This window comes from Serinus canaria, chromosome 6 (genome assembly GCF_022539315.1).
Source record: "Serinus canaria isolate serCan28SL12 chromosome 6, serCan2020, whole genome shotgun sequence".
In the NCBI taxonomy this organism is placed as follows: Eukaryota; Metazoa; Chordata; class Aves; order Passeriformes; family Fringillidae; genus Serinus; species Serinus canaria.
This window is the reverse complement of record NC_066320.1, coordinates 34,583,113-34,604,645: the sequence shown is the minus strand read 5'-3', so window position 1 is coordinate 34,604,645 and position 21,533 is coordinate 34,583,113. Positions and strand designations below refer to the sequence as shown.

The window sequence follows — 21,533 nt, the reverse complement described above, 5'->3', positions numbered from 1 at the left end:
AAGAGCATGGAAAGAAACCATGTTTATTGAAGAGAAGCCTTTTGTGTCTCTGCTTTCCACCCTCACCTCCCGTTTACTTACTATTTATGTCCAAAATTCATCGAGATTCCTTCTGTTCCTGTCGTTTTTCTCAAGGAGTTGCAGTAAGATTGTTGTGCCATATTATTACTTTTGATCTAAAAATTGCTTTTAAAAGTAAGTGCTAAAAATTCCTCTCAACAAAGGGCAGTGCAGTATGAAATACTTATCTGCTCATGTAGAGCTAGTGGTGCAGTGAAACCAAACCGCACTGAGGATGACCCAACACCAACCCAGCTGGGGCACTGCTGTTTGCCAGGAGGCAGGAGCTGCAGCCAGCCCTCACCCCATGGTGGGATGGTGCCCCCTGGGTGCCCATGCAGAGCTCTGGGGGGCTGCTGCATGCTCAGGCTCTCAGATCAGCTCTGCTCTGCTCTGGAACTTGATTTTAGCCTCTGCTGCTATCTTTGGGCTTATCAGGGCAAGATTGTTGTCCAGAGCAGCTGGGGCTGCCCCTGGATTCCTGGCAGTGCCCAAGACCAGGCTGGACATTGGGGCTGGGAGCACCTGGGACAGGGGAAGGTGTCCCTGCCATGGCAGGGGTGACACTGGGTGGGATTTAGGGTCCCTGCCAACCCAAGGCATCCTGTGATTCTGTGATTCTGAGATTTGCAGGGTGTTCCTGGGCAGAGGAGTCCCATCCCTGGAAACATGGAGGAATATAAAGCACATTTCTTTGTCTTGGTAGCTTGAGGTAACGGAGTGCTGTTTGGTGGGTTTGATAGAAAGGCTCGTGAGGCTTGTGAAGGCTCTTTGGGGCCAGGCAGTGGCTGCTGGGGCTTGGCCGGTGGGTGGCTGCAGTGCAGGGGAAGGAGAGCAGCCAGGAGGCGCAGGGGGTTTGTGCCCACCACAGCCTTGTGCCCTCACTCTGGCAGGGAACTCCATCTGCCCAGCCTCCACAGCTGCCCTTCCAGGGCTGATCCCTTTGTGCAGCCTGGTGCTAAACACCAGCTCAATGGAGCAAGCTTCTGCCAAGGGAAAATCAAGCACTTGGCTGCAAGTGGCATTAATTCCTCCTGAGGGTTTTGCACTGTGAAACACGAGTATCCCCTCTTTTCTTGGCTGAAAAGAAAGACCTGTGTTTATTTCCTTCAGCACAGAAGGGAAGCTTTGGTGCCTGGGGGCGTGTTGTGGCAGCAGCACAGACGAGGACATTGGGGCACTTGGGTCTCGATGCCAGTGCCCATCAGGGCTGGGTCAGGATGAGTGATGAGGCTTTTCAAAATAGCACAGCGAGTGTTCTTGCCTTGGGGTCAGGGAACTTCAACATCAATTTACGTTCAGGGATTAAATAAGGCCTCCAATCTTCGTTGGAAGTAATTAGATTTCTTTCTGTTCCCAATATCTGTCAAATATGTAGCTAAAAGAAATAATTTTGCTTCTTTAACCAGCCTATCACAGAATGTAGTCATGGCCATAAGGAGAGATGGCTCCAAATACTAGACATAACTCAAAATGCGTGTCGCCCACAGGAAAACATTGCACGATTTATTCAGACAATGCTCGTTAGCTGTGGCTGTGCACAGGGGTCCAGGTGCTCCTGTAAATCTATGGAGGGCTGCTGAGCTGGAGGAAGTGCTGGATCCAGGTTTGGATCCACCCAAAAGGCAGAAAGATGGGTCACAGTGTCTTCAGGGATCTCCATGTTGGTCTGTTTTCATCATTCTACTTTAATTATTGAAAAAGAAAAGCCCAGCAGAGATCTCTGAGCATGTGATTGAAGCCAGACAGAAATGTAGATGCCTAACAGCCTTTCTGTAGGCAGTGTGACAGCTCCAGAACACATCTCCTGGGCTGTGCTCCTCCCTGCTCTCCGCATGGTGCCAGCACAGCCCCTGTCCCCTTCAGGGCCACCCCAGGGGCTGCTCCATGGCCTGGAGGTCAGCAAATCACACTGTGCCCCACCAGAGATGTGCTCAGGGCTGTGGCCATAGGGGGATCCCAAGTGTGTACATTTGTGTTTGAGCCCTGAGTGAAGACACCAGGTTTGGGGTGTCTGGTAGGTGATGGGGCTGCTCAGCTGGTTTGCAGGGGGACAGGTGGAGAACCAGGACAATAAAAGCAAAGAAAATCTCTTCTCTTTCCTTTTTGTTCTTTAGGGCTCTCTGCTGTCACTTCTTCAGTTTCTCCTTGTTTATTTGGATTAGTGTCTCTCCTGAGGAAAAGAAATCTACACGTGTTTTGGAGCTTCAAGTCAAATAATCCCCCATATCCAAACTCAATTACAGAAACATCTGCTTAATGTCTGATGGGACCTTATTTTCTCAGCGTGACATTAAAGGGAAATGCTTGCTCTGAATTATCTTAAATTGAATTAAGTCACAGGGCTCAGACCCTGTAGATATCATTCTGCAGCCCCCTTCCATGATTTCTCGCAGGGAAATGAGGAAATGTTCCCTGATAGATCTCAACTGGAAGGCCCCAGCCCCGTTTGCAGGGTACCAATGAGGAGAGCTGTTCCTGACATAGTTTCAGTGTGCTGGCTGCCCCGTTTGTGTGAGTGAGACAGAATAAGGCTCATTCTGGAAAAAAAAATCAAAAAACATGGACAAGCTTAGCTTTGCCTGTGTTTTGAGCTACTCCAGCTGCCCCTGCACACGTGGTTTCCTTTGCCTGCACACAGAGTGCTGGGCACACCCAGAGGGGATACAGATCCACAGGGGTCTGCTGAGCCTCAGGGAGGGCTGTGGACCTGCACAGAAGCACAGGAACACATTCTTAGGACTACAGATTGAAGCCACTGAGATTGCCCAGAGCAGCTGTGGCTGCCCCTAGACCCCTGGAAGTGTCCAAGGCCAGGCTGGACAGGGCTTGGAGCAGCCTGTGGAAGGTGGAAGGTGTCCCTGCCATGTCAGGGAGCTGGAACTGGATGATCTTTAAGGTCCCTTTCAACCCAGACCGGTCTGGGATTCTGTGATCCTCTGATACACAGCACACTGAAGTGCTGTTTGGAATGGCAGGTGTTATTTTGGGTCAGACGACTTTTTTGGCTCCAGCATAAGCAACTGAGAAAGAGAATTTTTATGGAAGTGTTGACACGACCTGGAAACACCAACAGGCTTGCTGTGAATAAAAGTTTCATCAGCTGCTGTTACAACTTGGCTGCAGCAAACAGCAGTGCTGCATAAAAGAGATTTTAATGATTTATGGTGTTCTGACAAATGAGTCCATCAATCTTGTGGAAAAGCACAGCTTTTCAGCAGGGAAAAACTAAAGTTGTATGGCTCCGTGAAAAATCTCTTAAGGAGTGAAACATGGCAAGGTGTCTGGAAATGGAAACAAAATCAGCACTTAAAGATGTGAAGGCAGATTTGTCGAGATGATAACCTTGTACTTAGAGCATGGCTCCTGAGGGTCCCACTTGTTTGGCTACCACTGCAACTTTAGAGGTTTAGATGTAATATTGGGCAGGTATTCTTCCCTGGCAGGGTGGGCAGCCCCTGGCCCAGGCTGCCCAGAGCAGCTGTGGCTGCTCCGCAGTGCCCAAGGCCAGGCTGGACACTGGGGCTGGGAGCACCTGGGGCAGGGGAAGGTGTCCCTGCCGTGGCAGGGATGGCACTGGGTGGGATTTAGGGTCTCTTCCCTCCCAAACCCTTCTGTGAGTTTGTGTTTCTGTGAGCTGGATGGGAAGACTGAGGGGTGCTGTTGTCACAGCCAGCAGCCCTCTCATGTTGGTGTCCCCTGGGCTGGGTCACTGGCACATGGAGGTGGCTGTGGGAATGGCAGCAGATGTCATGGTCCTGCAAACAGGTCTTTGTGTGCTGGAGACAATGGCTGAAACAACACTGCCAGAGACACTGCTGTCAGAGCTGTTCCAGGACAAAGTGCTGCTTCAATAAGCTCTGCAGTCAAGCAGTGAAGGGCTTGGATTGATTCAGAGTAAGTTTTTATTCAGGGTCAGACAGTTACGGTTCCGTGTCCCCGCTGAGCGTGGGGCAAGTGTCACTGTCACAGGCAGGCCGTGTGCAGTTGCAGCCCCGGGCCAGGACTTGGTGCCACAGTCCCTCTGGGTGTTACTGGGCCCCTTGCCACTAAGGGTAGGTGTGAAAGGATCTGCTGTGCCCAGAGCTCCCTCCCAGGACCAGCCCTGAGGGGATGGAGAGGGGCTGCAGGTGCTGGAAGCCTGCAGTGTTTTCACCTCTCTTGGTGCTCATGGCACCAAGCTCTGGGTCAGCATTGTGGAGGGGGAGCCCCTTTGAGAGACCAGCAACATCCTTGAGGGGCTGCCTGCCCCTTCTGGGCCTGCTGGTGTAGGGGAGCTGCTCCTGGGGTGCCTGTGGGAGATGCCTCCAGCAGAGCTTCATCCAGCTGTTCCCCTGGCTCATTGCTGAGTGAATCCCTGACACTGAATTATGTCTCTGCAGATACACCTGTGAGGCAGCTGTAGGCTTTGTACTCTTGGCTCTGCCTAAGAAAAAAAAAATTGATTAGCTGATTTTATCCTTGATATTTGTGAGGATTGTAGAACAAATTGTTATGAAGTTTTTGATTACCAGTGTTACACAGATGCTAATTACCAGGGAAGGGTTGTATTTTAATTGCCAACAGCACCATCATAATACAATATGGATACAAAGATGCTTTTGAATGCCAGGGGAAGTAGTTCTGTGTCCTGTGCAGCTGTGGCCACGCCCAGAACAGTGATCCCTGTTTGCAGCTTTCCTGATAGCAGCTGAGAGTTTTTTTTTTTTTTTTTTTTTTTTTTTTTTTAATAGATAATTGGCAAGATTCTGCCTGCAGTTCTTGTTACAAGAGCAAAGCAGAGGGGACCTGGGGATGCTGGGTGACAGGGATCTCCCTCCAGCCACTTTCTAAAGGATGAAAACCCTGGAAAAAGTGAATGATGTCTTGGTGTAAGAGCTGAGCCATTCAAGAGAGCTTGGCTAAAGGAGATGAACTTGTTAGAAGTCAGTTTTGAGGTTATCCTTTCAGCAGTGCACAGGTGCATTAAAGCTCTTCTCACCTGCTTTACTCTTTGCTCAGCAAGCTCAGGAAACCAGAGAACAATTGTCCAGCCTATCCTTGCCCTTGCAGTCTGTCTCCAAAGTAAAATTTAGTGCTCAAAATGAAATCTGTGGTCAAAAAAGCTTGAGCTGTTTCTACATCATGGTAAGTGCCTTCTCACTGCTTCTGGTCCTTCAGGATGAAAGACTTAGTTCTTCCTGCTCCAGAGGCTGCAAATCTCCCATGTCCCCAGCACCCGGAGGCTGCTGCTGTGCTTCCCCCACAGCAGAGACTTCTCTCCCCACGCAGTCCCAGAGCCTGCTGATGCTTCTGGGTGCCATGGGCAATTTCATGTTAATGCTCCTCATTTCAAATTTCAGCCTTTCTGGTAAATGGCAATTCTGTAGATATTGCAGAAAACAGAGAGGGATAAATACCCAGCAGAAGCTGAAGGGGAAATCAATATATGTGAGCAAGGTGCAACCACTGCAAAGAAGGATTTTTATAAACTAGAGCAGAGGCCACGATTCAAAGCTGGGTGGGATTAAGGTGTTTGATGTAGGTGTGTAGTGCTGGCTGACTCTAAGCCTTGCCTCTGCTCTGAAAACAAAAAGAGTGAAATCCAGGCTGTACGCTGAAATGTCCCCGAGGGTCAGTTGCAGTCAACAGTGTCTGTGTGTGGGAGAATTACAGGGCATCGCTCTCGTCTTACAGAGGCAGAAGCCAAAGGAGCAGAAATTCAAGAAAGAAACCCAGTGCTCCCAGTTCAGACCCAAAGACAGATCCCTGAGTCAGCTGTGGGTTTGTCATCAGCTGTGAGGTGACGTCCCTCAGGGGCCACGAGTACCTTCCCTTTGCATGACCTCTGCATATGCAGGAGGAAGCAAAGTCTTTGTGCAGCAGAGTTAGAGCCATCCCCAGTGTTTACCAGCTGCATGGATCCTGCCCAGAATGGCTTTGTTTGAGCCCAGGAACACTCTGCTGTCCCTGGATAACAAGGCTAAGTCAGGACATGCTGTGAAATGATTAGGTGACCTCTCATCTAAATGGAGATTTCAGCCTGATGAATTCCTCCAGCATAAGCAGGGCAAAAAGTTATTGGATTTCTAAAGAAGAAAAGGCAGAGCCCACTGGAGGCAGCGTGCCAGGCTGAGAAGGGTAGGGATTCAGCTGAGCTGCCGGCTGGGGTGACACACAGGTGTTGTCACTGTGACAGTACAGGTATTGTCACTATCTCGGTCCGGGGGGTGAAGTGGGCCAGGGAGGTGTCACCTGTCCCTGTCCTGGCTGGAGTAGTGGGTGGGGGCTCCAGCCGCCCCTGCGGGATGGGCAGCTGCACACATGCCCCGGTGTCTGGGGCTCTGTGAACGCTCCTATGTGCCATGTCTTGAGCAATCCGCTCCCAGCTGCTGCCCGCCTTCTGCCTCGCAGGGCTGGCTCCGTTCCACTCGTTTTCCTAATGGCTGTATTTAACCACCAAACACTCCCTTTGTGTGGCTGCAACGTGCAGAATGAGGACAGAGTCATTTCTGGTTCTTGCCTTGCTCCGCATTGTAGACTTGCTTGAAAATGGATTAATATAAAAAACACACTCTTGACTTGTGACCAAATAGATATTTATTCTTTCTCCAGGAACAGATGCATGAACAGAGAAGCTCAAAAAGAAAAAGATACGTTTTGTGTCACTGCCATTTTGGGGAACACAAACACATTGATGCATTTCTGTAAGCAGGGGCACCTTAGGAATGGTCACTGCCTGTGGCAGGGGCACCGAGTGACTGAGCCCAGGCAGGCAGCACCAGCACTGGTCCTGGTGCTGGTTTGACCCAAGTTAGACTCTGACCAAGAGTCGTGTGATGTGATCAATACCTGGTGGTGGCTGTGCTGTGGACACAGCGCCCCTGCCCAGCTTTCCATGGGGCTCGCTGTGCCCTGCCCAGCTAGGCCGTGGGGCTCACTCTGACCTTGGGTAGCCCCGCGGGCACAGGGCAGCCCCCACTCACACCACAGGCTCAGCTGCAGGGAGGGCCTCTCCACTGACATCCACTTTTCCTGCAGAAATCAGAGAACAAACATTTCCAGAGTGCCCGGAACGGGTGCTGCTCTGCGTGGAGGTGATGCTGTTCCATTGCAGAAAACTGTTTATCATAATTACAGAGTACATGAAGTTTTCATCATTTTCTCATTTATTATGCTGGGCTCCCATTTTCACTGTGGAGAAACAAGAGACAAATTACATCAGAATAACATATAATACTCATTAAGGTACAGCAAGTCACAACCTAAAAAATAAAGGACCTAGAAATTAATGAGCTTCCAGCAATAATGTGGAATAAGCTGACATCAGGAGAGAATGTTGCTCAGCACCTTGGTGGCTATTACCCAGAGGATTGGATTGTTTTCAGAGCAGTTCTACAGCAATGATCATGTTTTAAAGGAAAATTATTAGGGCTTTGCTGCTCAAAGAATTTATAAAATATATTTTTGCCTGGTTTATTGAACGTACAACCAATTCAGCCTGCTCTAGGCAGGGGCTGGATCCTGCTGGTGGTGTGCATTGTGGTAGGTCATTTATTATTATTATTAAGTTTGCATGAAGAAGGTTTTCCCTTATGTTTTGTACCTGGAACAGTCCCTGGCAGCTGGAGTTGAAGGGCTCTGCTCGCCCATGGGCACCAGAGGGGTCCAGACGCAGGGAAACAGCTCAGGTCACTCTGCCCACGAAATGCCCTCATCGTGAGCTGAGGTGTGCAGAGAGTTATGGCAACAGCTGATTTTCAGCTCTCACCGCAGTTGTAACGACGGCGGAAAATAATCGCGGTAATTCCTGTGCATCACTAATTAGGGGGTATATCAGGCTAACGATAACCACCCATTATTTTGTCACCTCCTTGCGGCAGCGTGTCCTTGATGATATTATACCGAGCACCATTAGCACTTGCACATGGTTATTAGTAGCAGCGTTTAGAGGCGCGGAGTGTTCGCGGCTCCCACCTGTCTCGGTTCCCTGCCACCCACAGAAATTCCCTTCCCTTGTTACACTCGGTGTGAGCGGGACCCGCTCTCTGCCTCCAGCCGCCCCGGCCGAGGCAGCGGCCGAGCTGCCCGGGGAGCGTATCCAGCTCATCGTAATTACCGCCACGGCTGATAATTAACAGAGGGCAGGCATAATTATAGCAGATGTAGACATGCCATTAGTAATTTAAAAAGGGTTACCGTGATAGTTAATTAGCTCTTTGGAAAGCAGTCACCTTGGTAATGAAGGTGTCATTAGCGGAGCTGAGGGCGGCGCGCAGGGCCAGCCCGGGGGCTCCGTGCCCGCTCGGGGGCTCCGTGCCCGCCCGGGGGCTCGGTACCAGCCCGGGGGCTTGGTACCAGCCCGGGGGCTCCGTGCCCGCCCGGGTGCTCCGTGCCCGCGGCAGAGCGGGGCCCTGGGGACAGGCCCGCGGTGTCCCTCCGGGCCAGGTCTTTGTTGTTGTAACCAGTTTGCATTTTGGTCGCTCTCTGCTGCCCGAAGGGATTATTTTCCCCTTTGGGAGCCCAGCGATGTGTGGGCAGGTAAGAGCCGCTCTGCGGAGCAGCGCTGTGAGCAGCGGGGCGGCGAGGCTGGCACGGAACCCTGTGGCTGCCTGACGCCGATTTCCATCCACGCACAGCGAGCCCAGAGGTCTCTCGCACAGCTCCCACACAGTTGTTGGAAGCGCTGTCCCTTTGGAAAGCTCTCTGGAGCCGGCCGTAGTGCCCTGGAGGTAGCTGCAGTGTCCGATGGGCAGTGGGCTGGAGCAGAGCCCGCGCGCTCCCCAGTCGGGCACGGCGCTGGGAGCAGGGATGCTGCTGTCCGTAGATCCAAGTCTCAGCCTAGGGGTCAGGGATGTTTGAGGGGTGAGGTGCTGAGCAGAGTGGGTCTCAGCTCCCAAAGCAGCAGATGAAGATGCAGAACACGCTCCTGACTGTTTTCTCCTCCTGGCCCAGGTGTGCATCGTGCAGAAGAGGGACACGGAGAAGATGTACGCCATGAAGTACATGAACAAGCAGCAGTGCATCGAGAGGGACGAGGTACGCAACGTGTTCCGAGAGCTGGAGATTCTGCAGGAGATCGAGCACGTGTTCCTGGTGAATCTCTGGTGAGCAGCTCCCTCCCCAGCCTCCAGGGCTCGCAGAGCCACACACCCAATAATCCCAGGGGCTCTCCTAACTTTTTCAGCAGTTGATCTCTACAAATAGTTTCATTTCGAGTTGCTCAATAATGACTTCACTCTGTGTGCACTGGCAGAAATATCCTCATTACTGAGCAACATCTAATTTTAAAAAACACTCTTAAAATCAGGTTGAAGTCTAACAAAGGGCTTGAGTTGGCAATGCTGGGAAATGTATCCTGTCTAGGCAGTGCCAAAGGCTGCAGTCTGTCTCATCTGCCCTACAACCACATCGACCCCTCAGCCCACCAGCATCCCTCGGCGTGCTTTGCACCACACTCACTGGCCAAATAAAAAACATTCCTCTGGAGCTCAGACATCATTATCAAATTTTGCAGGAAAAACTAACTTACAGTTTTAGAAAGTAGAGCATTATATCCTAGTGTCGTTAGTTAATTTGGGGTGAGCCCTGGGCAGAGGCCTTGGGACCCCCTGCTCCAGTGATCTGTCTTTTCTCAGCCTTCCTGCCCAGTGAAGGGTCCCCTCTCCTCCAGCAGTGCTGGATGTGTGCCAGGCTGGTGGGAAGGGGGAGACTTCTAAAAATTGAGCAAGTTTTATACCCAAAGTGACGGAGTTGGGTGATGTATCACATTTGTTTTGTTCATCCATTGCCCCAGAACAGCCAATTGAGTTAATATTGATATTTTTCAGTTTCTTAGCAATTGCAATTGTTTTTCCCAACAAGCAATGAAATTCTGTAAAGAACTTGCTCTCATAGCAAACCCTTTAGGCTCTTAGTTTTAGAATAAACCTACATTTAAGATGGGAGCAGAAGTGAGTGATTCATAAGTATTATACAATCCCACATACTCTTTCCTTGGAAGTGCAGTCACCAAATATAACAGTGAGCGTTGTTTTGGTGTATCCCCACTGCTGTCAGTCTCCCGTGGGACCCACGGCAGATTTAGAGAGGCGGTTTACTCCACAGTAAATATAAATCTCTTTTTCTGGTTTATCTGGTTAAATTAGCAGTTGTGTTTTCCAATTCATCTTCAGGATAGGCTGAGATATTTTAAGTAGGTTTTATGAGATTGTTTGTAGTTGAAAATGTGAAGTTTGTCTGAAGTGTCTGGCTGGCAGAGCCTGAGCTCTGTGCTGGTGGGCTGACATGGCACAGCTGCTCAGGGACAGTGATGGCGTGAGCAGGGGGACATTACCTGGGATACTCATCTCTTTCAGGGAAGCATTGTTTAGTGTAGGAATTGATTTAAAAAACAAGCAAGCATCTTGAGCTGGACGTGCTTGATTGTGAAGGTGCAAGCAGCAAAGCTGCATCTTCAGTTTTGGGCCCAGCACTGCAAGGACGTGGAGGGGCTGAAGCATGTCCAGGGAAGGGAACAGAGCTGGGGAAGCAGCTGGAGCCCCAGGAGGGGCTGGGTGAGCTGGGAAGGGGCTCAGCCTGGAACAAAGGGGGCTCAGGGGCCCTTGTGGCTCTGCACAGCTCCTGCCAGGAGGGGACAGCTGAGGGGGTCGGGCTGTGCTCCAGGGAACAGGGACAGGAGCAGAGGGAACGGCCTCAGGCTGGGCCAGGGCAGGCTCAGGGTGGAAATGAGGGAAAAATTTCTATCCAAAAGGGCTGCCCAGCTCTGGCACAGCTGCCTGAGGCAGTGGTGGAGTCCTTGTCCCTGGGGGGATATAAAAACCCTGTGGTTGTGGCAGCTGGGGACATGGTCATTGATGGCTTTGGCAGTGCTGGGAATGGTTGGACTTGAAGGTCTGAGAGAGCTTTTCCAGCACAAATGATTCTGGGATTGTGTGCCCATGGTGGGGCCACGTGCAGTTCTTCCTGGAGCTGTGTGATGAGGAGAGGGGAAAAGCCTGGCTGGGTTTGTGAGCCCCGGGAGGCTCAGCTGCTCCCTGGTCCTTCAGGTATTCCTTCCAGGACGAGGAGGACATGTTCATGGTGGTGGACCTGCTCCTGGGAGGTGACCTGCGCTACCACCTGCAGCAGAACGTGCAGTTCACTGAGGAGACGGTCAAACTCTACATCTGTGAGATGGCGCTGGCCCTCGACTACCTGCGGAGCCAGCACATCATCCACAGGTAACTCCACAGCTCTGCTGGGCCTGCTGCACCTGCCCTGCTGGCCTGGGGTGGCTCGTGGTGCTCCTCCTGGCCACTCCCTGGCTGCTGGTCCTGCCCCCACCACCCAGAGGGAGTCTGATGCTTCACTGGGCACTGAACACTTCAGGGCAGGCGTTAAAGCCATCCAGGGCTTCACACAAATATCCCCTATTGTAATTCCTTTTCCTTAGGAATTTCCTTTCCTTCCTGAACAAGTCTAATCCTTCCAGTTTTTCAGCAAATTGCCCAGGAAAAGCATATTTCTAGTCCATTTTAAAGGGGCTTGCCTCATGTTAGACTATTTTTGTTTAATTTGCTCCTAATTTTTGATAGATAAACAATTGCAGGATTTTTGTCATTGAGTCTCATCCCTGGTCTGACTGAGATTCCATCTGCTGTAATCTTCCTTCTTTCCCCAGAGATGTAAAACCAGACAACATCCTCCTCGATGAACAAGGTAGGATCACTCTGCTCCTCTTTGCTTGCTCCCTCTTTCATTCCAGGGACAGATTCCTTATAGTCCTGGGTAGTGGATATCTTTTTACCTGAGGAAATGTGTGGGAAAAGCTGCTCTGGTTTTACTGGATCATGTTTGGCTGAACATCCCTGTGCTTTTTAATGTGGGGAGGGTCACCCCACTGGCCTGTCCAGTGTGCTGTGGTCAGCCTTACTTCAGCCCTGGAAATTTGGAGTCACTGCAGTTAAATGGCTTCGGTGGTTTGGAACACCCATGCCTAGTGGAAGCTCCATGGCAAGAGCTTGGAACGAGATGATCTTTAAGTCCCTTCCAACCCAAGCACTCTGTGGTTCTATGATAGTGTTTCCCTTGTTTCTTTTTCACTCCTGTAGCTTCTGGCCAGAGCAATTTGGCCAGTGCTGAAGCTGCTGGGGGTTACTGGTTAGCTGCAAGTGTGATTTAAAATCAAAACCCAAAGCTCCCTACCCTTTAATCACCTGGCCATCCCAAATCCTGGGATCTCCTGTGGCCATGCCATGGGATCTGACCCTGACCTGCCCGTGTCTGTGCTACTCTGTCTGAGGGCAGAAGCTTATGAAACAAATGTGTTCTGACTCTGCATTGCCACTGCACTGCCATTAATTCCTTCTTAAAATGTGTCTTTATTTAAGGTCATGCCCATTTAACAGATTTTAATATTGCAACCATCATTAGGGACGGGGAAAGAGCGACAGCATTGGCTGGGACAAAGCCATACATGGGTAAGAGACAATTGCTGCTCTCGTGCCTGTGTCACGTTCTGCGTGCTCAGCACATGCTGCCCAGCCAGGGCCCTCCAGTTAATTTAGGACATTGGTGCTCCTGTCCAAGTCACTCAGCAGAGCCTGATTGTTTGAGAAGGGGAACTCCCAGTGTGAAGCCATTAGGGCTGGCATGTCCCCCCATCCTGTCCTGTCCTGTCCTGTCCTGTCCTGTCCTGTCCTGTCCTGTCCTGTCCTGCCTTCTGCATTACATCCTGTCCAGTCCCCTCCATCCTACCCTGCCCTCCTCATCCCATCCAGCCTCCTCTTCCTGCACTTCCCATCCCTCTCTGGCTCCAGCCTTGCACTTGGTGTCTCCCGGGGCCCCATGGTTGTGCTGTCCTGTGCTGGGAGGGCTCTCCCTGCAGGTGGCTGACATCCCAGCTCCCAGTGAGGGCAGGCACACGGCTGTTGCTGTTGCTCTCCTGCCTCACACAGCCTCCCCTGGGACAGCTGTGCAGAAAAATCACCGTAAACGTGCACTGGCTTACATGACCTGCTGGAGTAGAGAACAATCAATAACCTGTTGTGTGTTATGCCTTTCTGCTCAGCCCCGGAGATTTTCCATTCCTTCCTGAGCGGCGGGACGGGCTATTCCTTCGAGGTGGACTGGTGGTCCCTGGGAATCATGGCCTACGAGCTGCTGCGGGGCTGGGTAGGGCTCCGGCCGTCCCGGCCCTCGGACCGTGTGCTCTAGCTGGCCCAGAGGGACAGGACGCTCCTCACCCTTGTGCTCTTGTCCCCAGAGGCCGTACGACATCCACTCCAACAACCCCGTGGAGTCCCTGGTGCAGCTCTTCAGCACCGTCAGCGTCCAGTACTCCTCAGCCTGGTCCAAGGAAATGGTTGCGCTGCTGAGGAAGGTGAGTGGCCCTTCTGGGGTGGAGCTGGATGAATTGTTGGATGAATTGTCCTTCTGGGGTGGGTTTGGGCTGGATGGCAGCTACTGTGCAGGCAGGACTAGTTGGAAAGTTATCAGTGTATTAATAAACAATGAATAATAAGAGTAATTGTAGTAATTTACAAAAGACAGTCTGGGAAAGTTAGGGATGTTAAGGCTTGAGAAGAGAAGCTCCAGGGAGACCTTGTGGGAGTGCCTAAAGGGGCTCCAGGAGAAGCTTGAGCTTGGGACTGGGGACAAGGAGTGGAGGGACAGGGCACAGGGAAGGGCTCTCAGTGCCAGAGGGCAGGGATGCATGGGATATTGGGAATTAGGAATTGTTCCCTGGCAGGGTGAGCAGCCCTAGCACAGGGTGCCCAGAGCAGCTGGGGCTGCCCCTGGATCCTGGCAGTGCCCAAGGCCAGGCTGGACACTGGGGCTGGAAGCACCTGGGACAGGGGAAGGTGTCCCTGCCATTGCAGGGGTGGCACTGGGTGAGCCTTCAGCCCAATCCAGTCTGGGACCCTATGATTAATTATGTGTGCTGTGTTTATTATCCCTGTAATAGGATGCATGATGTTTGATAGCAAGGGAAGCAAAAAGGCTGGTTTTAGTGTGACAGTCAGATTCCCAGCTGGGCGAGAATTGTGCCTTCCAGCGTCCCATCCTCTCCATGGTCAGTGTCACCTGTAAAGGCAGCACCTCTGGCTGGGATGGCAGCTGAGGTGGAGCTGCACTGCAGCACTGGCTGCTCCCTCTTGCTTGTTCTTTGGGGCTGAAGGGTCTGACGGGCTTGTGAGAGCTGCTGTGGGTTCCAGCTCTGTGGAATGCTCTGCTACTTTGCTCGTGCTGCTGCTGGAGAAAGTTGGAATGTGTTGAGGCAGCTGGTTTAGCTCTGGCTTGCTTGAGAACTCTGGAAAGTAGCTGGTGAGTTTGTTGTAGGAAAGATACAGCCGGTGCCGGTGCCGGCAACAAATAAGTGCCTCTGATATGAGGTAATGTTGGGTGGGTAATTTGCATAATTAGATTCAGTTTAATGAGGAGTTGCTGGCAGAGGCTGCGACGCGCATTCGGCGGGTTCGTATTGCCATCTGCTGGGCAGCTGGGCTGCCAGGGAATCCAGCCTCTCACCAGGTGTGTGCCAGCAGCCCCCTCAGCCGGGAAGGGACCCCCATGTTCCCCCTGAGCACTGGGGTGCCTGCAGAACATTTTCTTAGGTGTTTTTCCTGCAGTAAGTTCTCTATTTCCCCCAGCAGAAAGGCTCCTTGGCGTGGCTGAGCCCTGCAGCTGGCCCAGACAGGCTGCTGCTGGCTGCCTTGCCTTCCTCCTCTGGCAGGAATGCTCTTCTCTCCAGTGCTGTATCAGCAAAGCTTTTCCCTCCCCAGCTGCTGACAGTGAACCCTGAGCATCGCTTCTCCTGCCTGGCGCACATCCAGGCCTCGGCTCAGCTGTCAGGCGTGGTGTGGAGTGACGTGAGCGAGAAGCGCGTGGAGCCAGCCTTTGTCCCCAACGTGAGTAGGGACCCATCCCATCTGAGCAGGGGCTGCTCCTCATGCTGCCAGAGCCACCGTGAGAGCAGAGCTTTTCTGAGGGGGAAGGGGTTCCTGGGTCTCTGCTGTGCCTGACATGAGTGTGTTGTGTGTCCTGGCAGAAGGGCCGCCTGCACTGCGACCCCACCTTCGAACTGGAGGAGATGATTCTGGAGTCAAGGCCTTTGCACAAGAAGAAGAAGAGGCTCGCAAAGAACAAGTCAAGGGATAACAGCAAAGACAGCTCCCAGTCTGTATGTGCTCCCTGGGGTAACATGCAGCTGGGAAAGGCTGGATCTGGGCGGGTGTTGCAGCTGTTACTGCCACACTGCGGGAGCCATGGGTTTGTTTTGATGAAAACATTTGAGCATTGGAGTAGTTTCAACAGCCACGTATTCCTCTTGTGGGAGTTTGACCAAACTTTCCCAGTAGTGGGTTCTTTGGGAAGTGAGATGAGCAGGAGAGGTCTGGTGTGTTCAACCTCTGTCCCTGCACAGCCCCAGGCTGGGCACAAGGCAGCAGCTCCCTGTGTGCCTTGGCAGGGACTCCCACACATGGGCTGCGTGCTGGGCTCTCCCCACCCTGCCTGAGCTTCCTTTGGGCTGACAGCACTCCCAAAATACAGGATACATGGAGAAACAAATTATGTTTATGTCAGGAATGGTGTGATCTGTGTTTTATGGAAAATGCTGCTATGGATGGTACCAGCCCCTGGTGAAAGCCACATGGCAGCCAGCCCTGCTGCCTCCAGCTGTTGGGCTGAGGTTCAGGGTGGTGGGGGCTCCTGCCACAGCTGGAGGCTCCTGCACACAGCTGGGAATGCGGGGAGCTGCAGGCAGCAATGAGATGCAAATGGGGCTGCTTATGCATGTTTTGTTTTTCTTCAATAGGAAAATGACTATCTCCAGGAATGCCTTGAAGCTATCCAGCAGGACTTTGTCATCTTCAACAGAGAGAAGTGAGTGTGTGGGGTGCTTTTTTTAGGGAAAAACACTCCTTTTTCTGACTTCCCTTAGGAATCAGTGCCAGTGCCTGACAGCCAGGAGCACCTTGCTGCTGGCTTAGCCCCAGGTGACTGGTGTCAGCAGAGGAGCTCAGGTCTGCCTGTGTATGAAAAACGGCTCTAGCTACAATGGGAGGCAAGATCAAGGATTATTAACTGCCATCAAATAAAATATGCTGTAGAGAGACTTCTGGGATTTCTGTGTGCGACACTGCCTCTGTTCCCCTGTGGCACCTCCTCACCCATCCTGCTTTTAGCAGATGATGTTTTGGGAAATGAAGGCGAGGAAGGTTGGACTCAATGATCTTTAACACATAGAATTGATTCATAGGATCATTCAGGTTGGAAAAGTCCCTGGTGAGAATCAGCAGGCAGTGAAAGTGCTGGATTAAAGCCACTGCTTCCCCAGGGTTGGGGCGGTTTGGTCCGTAAGCAGCGCGTGAGGCAGGCTCTGTGGAGGAGGGGTTGGCAGGAGCCTGGCCGTGCTGTGGGTACTCATGGCTGAGGTCTGGGTGGGCTGAAGCCTTGCAGGTTGTTTTGGGGCATTTCAGAGCAGTTCAGTGTGGTTTGCTGATGCTCTGGGCTCTGTCATGACCCGTTTGTGAGCTCTGGGAGGACTCCTCATTCCCTGTGGCTCTGCTGCAGGCACCTCTCTAGCCCGGAGCGGGCACGGGGGCCCAGACCCCCTGCCCACTGCTGGGGGTTTGCTTGGGGGACGGCTCTGTAACTCCTGCTCCTCCCTTCCCACAGGCTAAAGAAGAGCAAAGAGCAGCCCAGCGAGTCCGTGTCTGCCTCTGAGACCACCGAGGAGGCCGAGGCCGAGGCCGAGCCCCTGCACATGTGCAGCTCCGTGTGCTCCTCGGGCAGCAGCTAGGCCGGGGCCAGCCCGCCCGCCCTCACCGCCCTCAGGTGCGCTGAGCACCCGAGCCCGCCCCGCCGACAGCACCGGCAGCTCCCCCTGAGAGCTGGAGCGAGCCAGATTCCCACAGGACTGCCCCGGGCCATGGATGGCCAGCCTAGGACTGCCCCGGGCCATGGATGGCCAGCCCAGTTCCCCCTGAGAGCTGGAGCGAGCCAGATTCCCACAGGACTGCCCCGGGCCATGGATGGCCAGCCCCGAACCATGGCTGCCTGTCGGGGAAGATACGGGCTATGCAACGTGTCAGGGGAGGAGATCAACTTACTAAGTCTTTCTGTTTTAATGTCAGGTTGCTGATCTACACGTTTTTAATGCAGTGAGAGGACAGGGAACGAAGTCATGTCCTCGGGCCCCACAGGGAGAGACAAGGAGCAGGGAGACACGGAGCAGGGAGGAAGGCCAAAGAGTGGTGAGAGCTTGACTTTGGCACTCCCTGTTCACAAATGCTGCTCTGGGGATGGGCAATCCCTGTGCAAACCAGAGCAGCCCCAGGGCTCTCTGGCACCAGCTCCTGGGAGCCTCCAGCTGCTTGGGTCCTGCAGCACAAGGGTGTCCCAGGCACCTTGTCCCTGTGTCACCTGTCAGTTCCTTTCCCAATTCAAGGCAAATAAATGTTTTGTGTGCACTCCATGGATTCTTCAGGGGCTGGGTAATAATGGTTCAGTGCATATTTGAGATGCAGAATGCATTTAAAATGTTTTCTTCCTTGACGTGGCTGCTGCAGGCTGTGAGGAGTTGTGGGATGGGTTGGAGGGTCTGCCTCCGTGTGCCCAGGCTCGGAGGACACAGTTTATCACAGGCTGAGGTTTTGTTGGAGGCAGAGTGGGAGGCTTTGCAAGGCTGCTTGGTTATGAAAGACAGGAATGTTGTATTTCACCCTTCGATTTACTTTATTTTCAGTGTAAAGTACAAGTACTGTATATAATTTGCCAATACCTGTCTTAACTTCTTAATAAGAAGTTAAGACAGGTATTGTCTTGCTCTAGCTGTGGGTATTGCCTTTCTTGTTGCAGGGGCCTTCACTGTATTGGTTGTTGAACAGCCCCTGCTGCAGAGGGGTTTTTGGTCGCTGTGAACCCGAGCCCTGCGGTGCCACACGACTGCTCCAGGTGCACGGTGGGACCACAGTCACCATCAACTATCAGCAGTGTCTGCTGCCAGACACGGGCAGGCTGCAGTGTTTGCATCCCTGCTGGGTATTCCTAGTGCAGAAATGGATGGGAGATGTTTAACTGATCGGATTCTGTCAGGACCAGTTTTGCTGTGGTTTTTGTTTCCATGAGCAAACCAGAAAGGCAGAAAGGTACAAAATGATCATCCACAGGCAAGGGCATGGCGTGTGTGTCTCCCACAGTTTTATGTGGGAATCAGTGTGTGGTTGCAGTTGTGCAGAGATGTGTTTTCATGGAAGTCTTTAGGGGTGTGCAGGAGGAGGGGAGCTGCAGCTCTGTGTCCAGTTGCATGGTTATTTTCAGGGCAGAGCTAGGAGATGCTGTCAGGCCTGGGGTCCCTGGTGTCAGCCATGGGTCCTGCACACCCCATGCCTTGTTAGGAGCTGTGTTAATGATGGCTCAGGGGCTGTGGCCAGTCAATGAGCGAGTGCTGAAATCACTGTGTCCTCCTGCTCGTTCTCCCAGCTACAGGAGGGCACCTACCTTGGCTCTGATCCCAGGCTGTGCTGGGGAACCTGCCCTCTCTGCCCCCAGTAACTTCCAGTCTCTTTACTGGGTACCAGGGAGGCCTAATTACCTTGTCTCACCTGTCAGATCTCAGCTTTGTGTGCAGGCCTCGTGCTCTGGCCCCTTTGCTGTGCTGAGCAGCCCCTGCTCTCCACACGGGCAGCCTGCTCCTCTTCCTGGGGCTCTGTACTCACCTTGTGTCTCCATCCCACATCTCTCAGCTGGAACACCAGCTCTATCCTGGCACGTATATTGAGCAGATGAGGCTCAAGCCCATCTGTATTTATTCAGGAATTATGAATTACAGGTGATTTACTCTAGCAGTGTGGGTAGGATTTTACAGTGAATTCCGTTGCACTATTTAGAAACTTCCTGTAAATAACAGCAAAATTTTGGACTATTGGAATGACGAGGAGTGGTGCTGATTTTTTGACCAAACCATCCCACAGATGAGTGATGAAGATCCATCCTCTTCAGCCAGAAGCTCCCAGGCCAGGAGAGGTATTGGCAGTTACAGGATATATGTAATGGATGTTTTCATCGCCTTCCTTAGGACTAGAGACAAGTGGGCCCTGTGGTGGGGGGTGGTGTGTGTGGGGAGAAGCTGGCTTCCTTCTGAAACTGAGCCTTCTCAGCCCAAGCCCTCTCTGTCACTCACCTGCTCCCCTTGCAGCACTCCTCTTCTCCAGTGCATTGTGCAAAACAGCCCAGCAGCACCTGGCAGAAACCAGGAGGGCTTCTGGGGGCATGCCAGGGAATGGCTCCTTCCCAGGGGAAACACTCTGGGTGGATCCTGGCTGCCTGGGCAGCACCCCTGGAATCCAGCAGTGCATCTCCAGGGATGTGCTGGGGACACTGTTGAACCTGGATCCCTGAGAACAGCACCAGGACACTGAGCTGTGGGGTCACTGTGCTGAGTGGGAGAGACACCGTGGACACATCACTGAAGTGCGTGGCTTTGGTTGTAACTAATGTTTGGGCATAACCTCACCAGAGCCCATAGGGGACAAGGTTTCATTGACACCTGTTTGCTCTCAGTCCCTGGAGTAGAAATGGCACAAAGAGCAATTGGAAAAGGGACAAGTGATAGGAACAACAGTGACAACAGCTCAGTGTTATTGTCAGAACCCCTCTGTGGAGAGTTTCAGCTCTGGGGCCTCCTGCCCCCCCTGTGCCCCACTCTGGGCCCCTCTTGTGTCCCCATTGCTGTGTCCTTTTAATGAGCCAGTGCCAGCTGAGCCCAGCTCAGTCCTGTTGGCCCTTCACATCTTTGTGGCTCCTGCCACGGTGTCCCATGTCCGGCTTACCCCATCCACAATGCAGTCCTGGGCGTCTGATCCTCTCTCCTCCCTGTGCCACACCCGTGGGTGTTCCCTGTCCCTGGCAGCTGGCACAGGCTGGGCTGGGGATGGGTGGGGTGCCCATGGGGGTGCCCGTGTTGGTGCCCTTGTTCTGGCTGAGCCCTGGCTGCTGCTGCTGAGCAAACCTCACAGTGAAGTCGTGACAGAGCCCTGGTCCCACGTCCCAGCTTGGAAGGTGTCACTAACAGCTCTGGGCTGCACCTCCACTACAGCCAGAACACAGGAATTTTCTGTACATAAATATTTAAATACCTGTATTTTTTTGTATGACAGATTTATACAGTGTGTGCCATTATCTGCTGTGAAAAGTCTACAGCACCTATAAATTATTCTCCTTTAATCACTTGCCATGAGATTGTTTTCCTATCTCTGTTGTGTTACAAAGTTCTGCAAAGTTGCATATTTTTAAGTGTTTGCATTGAATTCCACAGCCTTCACTGGGAATTTTGTGCATAAGACAAATGGCAGGTCAGGTCCTGATATTCCTTCTGTTGCCAATTCTCTATTACTCCAGAGCTTGCCAAAAAAAGTCTAAGAGTAATAATAGCAAAAATACCAGTAATATGGACTTGACCCTGGACTGAAATCCTGCTGCCTTGGGAGGGTATTTTAAAAATTATTTCAGTGCAGATATGTGTAAATATGTCTTTGTATTTTATGTTAATACATTCCCGTAATTTTCTTGCATGACGAATTTACCACATCGCAGTATATTTCAGTTATGACAAGGCTGTGTATTTGCAGATACTGTCGGAAGCCATTGCACATGTGGAGTAATAAATGTGTATTTTTAACACTGCCAAGGATTTGGTGTCATTTCCAGGGTATTGATGCAGGAAAGCACAGAAGCGTCCAAACACTGGAGTTCTGGAACCAAGGCTGGTGGGACACTGCCAGCTAGCACAGAGCTGGGTGGGACGGGAGCTGTGGGACCACCAGCTCAGAAACAGGCACTGGAAGGGGAGCAGCTGGCCCCAGGCGTTCCCGTGTGCCCCTCTCAGTGCCAGCCAGGGTCTCTGTTCCATGGAGAGCTGTACCTGCTCACCCTGGGGCTGCGGGCACCGTCCATGCTGGCCGGGGATCTTGGTGAGGATGAGAGCCCCAGGCACGGGCACTGGACTGGGACAGCTGTGTCCTGCTGCCTGGTGCTGGGGCACCAGGGTGGGGCAGAGGGGCAGGGCACAGGGCACGGAGGGCACCACAGCCACGGCTCACAGGGGTGTGGTATTTCCCCACAGAGCCCTGGATTACGTATCTTAACCTCAATAAAAGCACCCCTGGAAGTGTCAGGAGAGCTCCGCTTTTCCTCGTTGATCCCCTCAGTGCAGGAATGATTTATCTTGCTTGCACCGTGCTGCTGGCTGGTTGCAGCACAGACGCAGCTCCCAGAGATTCTGCTCACTTCAAATGAGCAGTGCAGGCTGAGACAGTCAATGTCTGAGCCTGGACTTGTCCCTTCTGCACCCTCCTGGGTTTCCCCAGGACCAAAGGCTGTGCACTGCAGGGGGAAAGGTGAGGGTCACAGAGGGAGGGCAGCTTCCCACACACAGCCCTGAAATCCAGGGCAGGGAGAGCTGAGGGACTGAAACGCCCACAGCAGCCAGGAGAGCTCAGTGCCTGCCA

General features: G+C 52.4%; 1 protein-coding gene across 1 annotated transcript in view; it reads left to right on the top strand.

Moving 5' to 3' along the window:
* STK32C (serine/threonine kinase 32C) overlaps positions 1-19,179 on the top strand; it is a 68,533-nt gene extending 49,354 nt beyond the window's left edge. The window contains exons 3-12 of the mRNA XM_030241373.2: positions 8,995-9,146; positions 11,088-11,261; positions 11,702-11,739; positions 12,411-12,500; positions 13,091-13,194; positions 13,286-13,402; positions 14,805-14,930; positions 15,071-15,202; positions 15,839-15,906; positions 16,702-19,179. Coding sequence (XP_030097233.1) covers positions 8,995-9,146; positions 11,088-11,261; positions 11,702-11,739; positions 12,411-12,500; positions 13,091-13,194; positions 13,286-13,402; positions 14,805-14,930; positions 15,071-15,202; positions 15,839-15,906; positions 16,702-16,825 — 1,125 coding nt within the window. The 3' untranslated portion in view covers positions 16,826-19,179. The remainder of the gene's footprint in view (positions 1-8,994; positions 9,147-11,087; positions 11,262-11,701; positions 11,740-12,410; positions 12,501-13,090; positions 13,195-13,285; positions 13,403-14,804; positions 14,931-15,070; positions 15,203-15,838; positions 15,907-16,701) is intronic.
* The last annotated feature ends 2,354 nt before the right edge of the window (positions 19,180-21,533 follow it).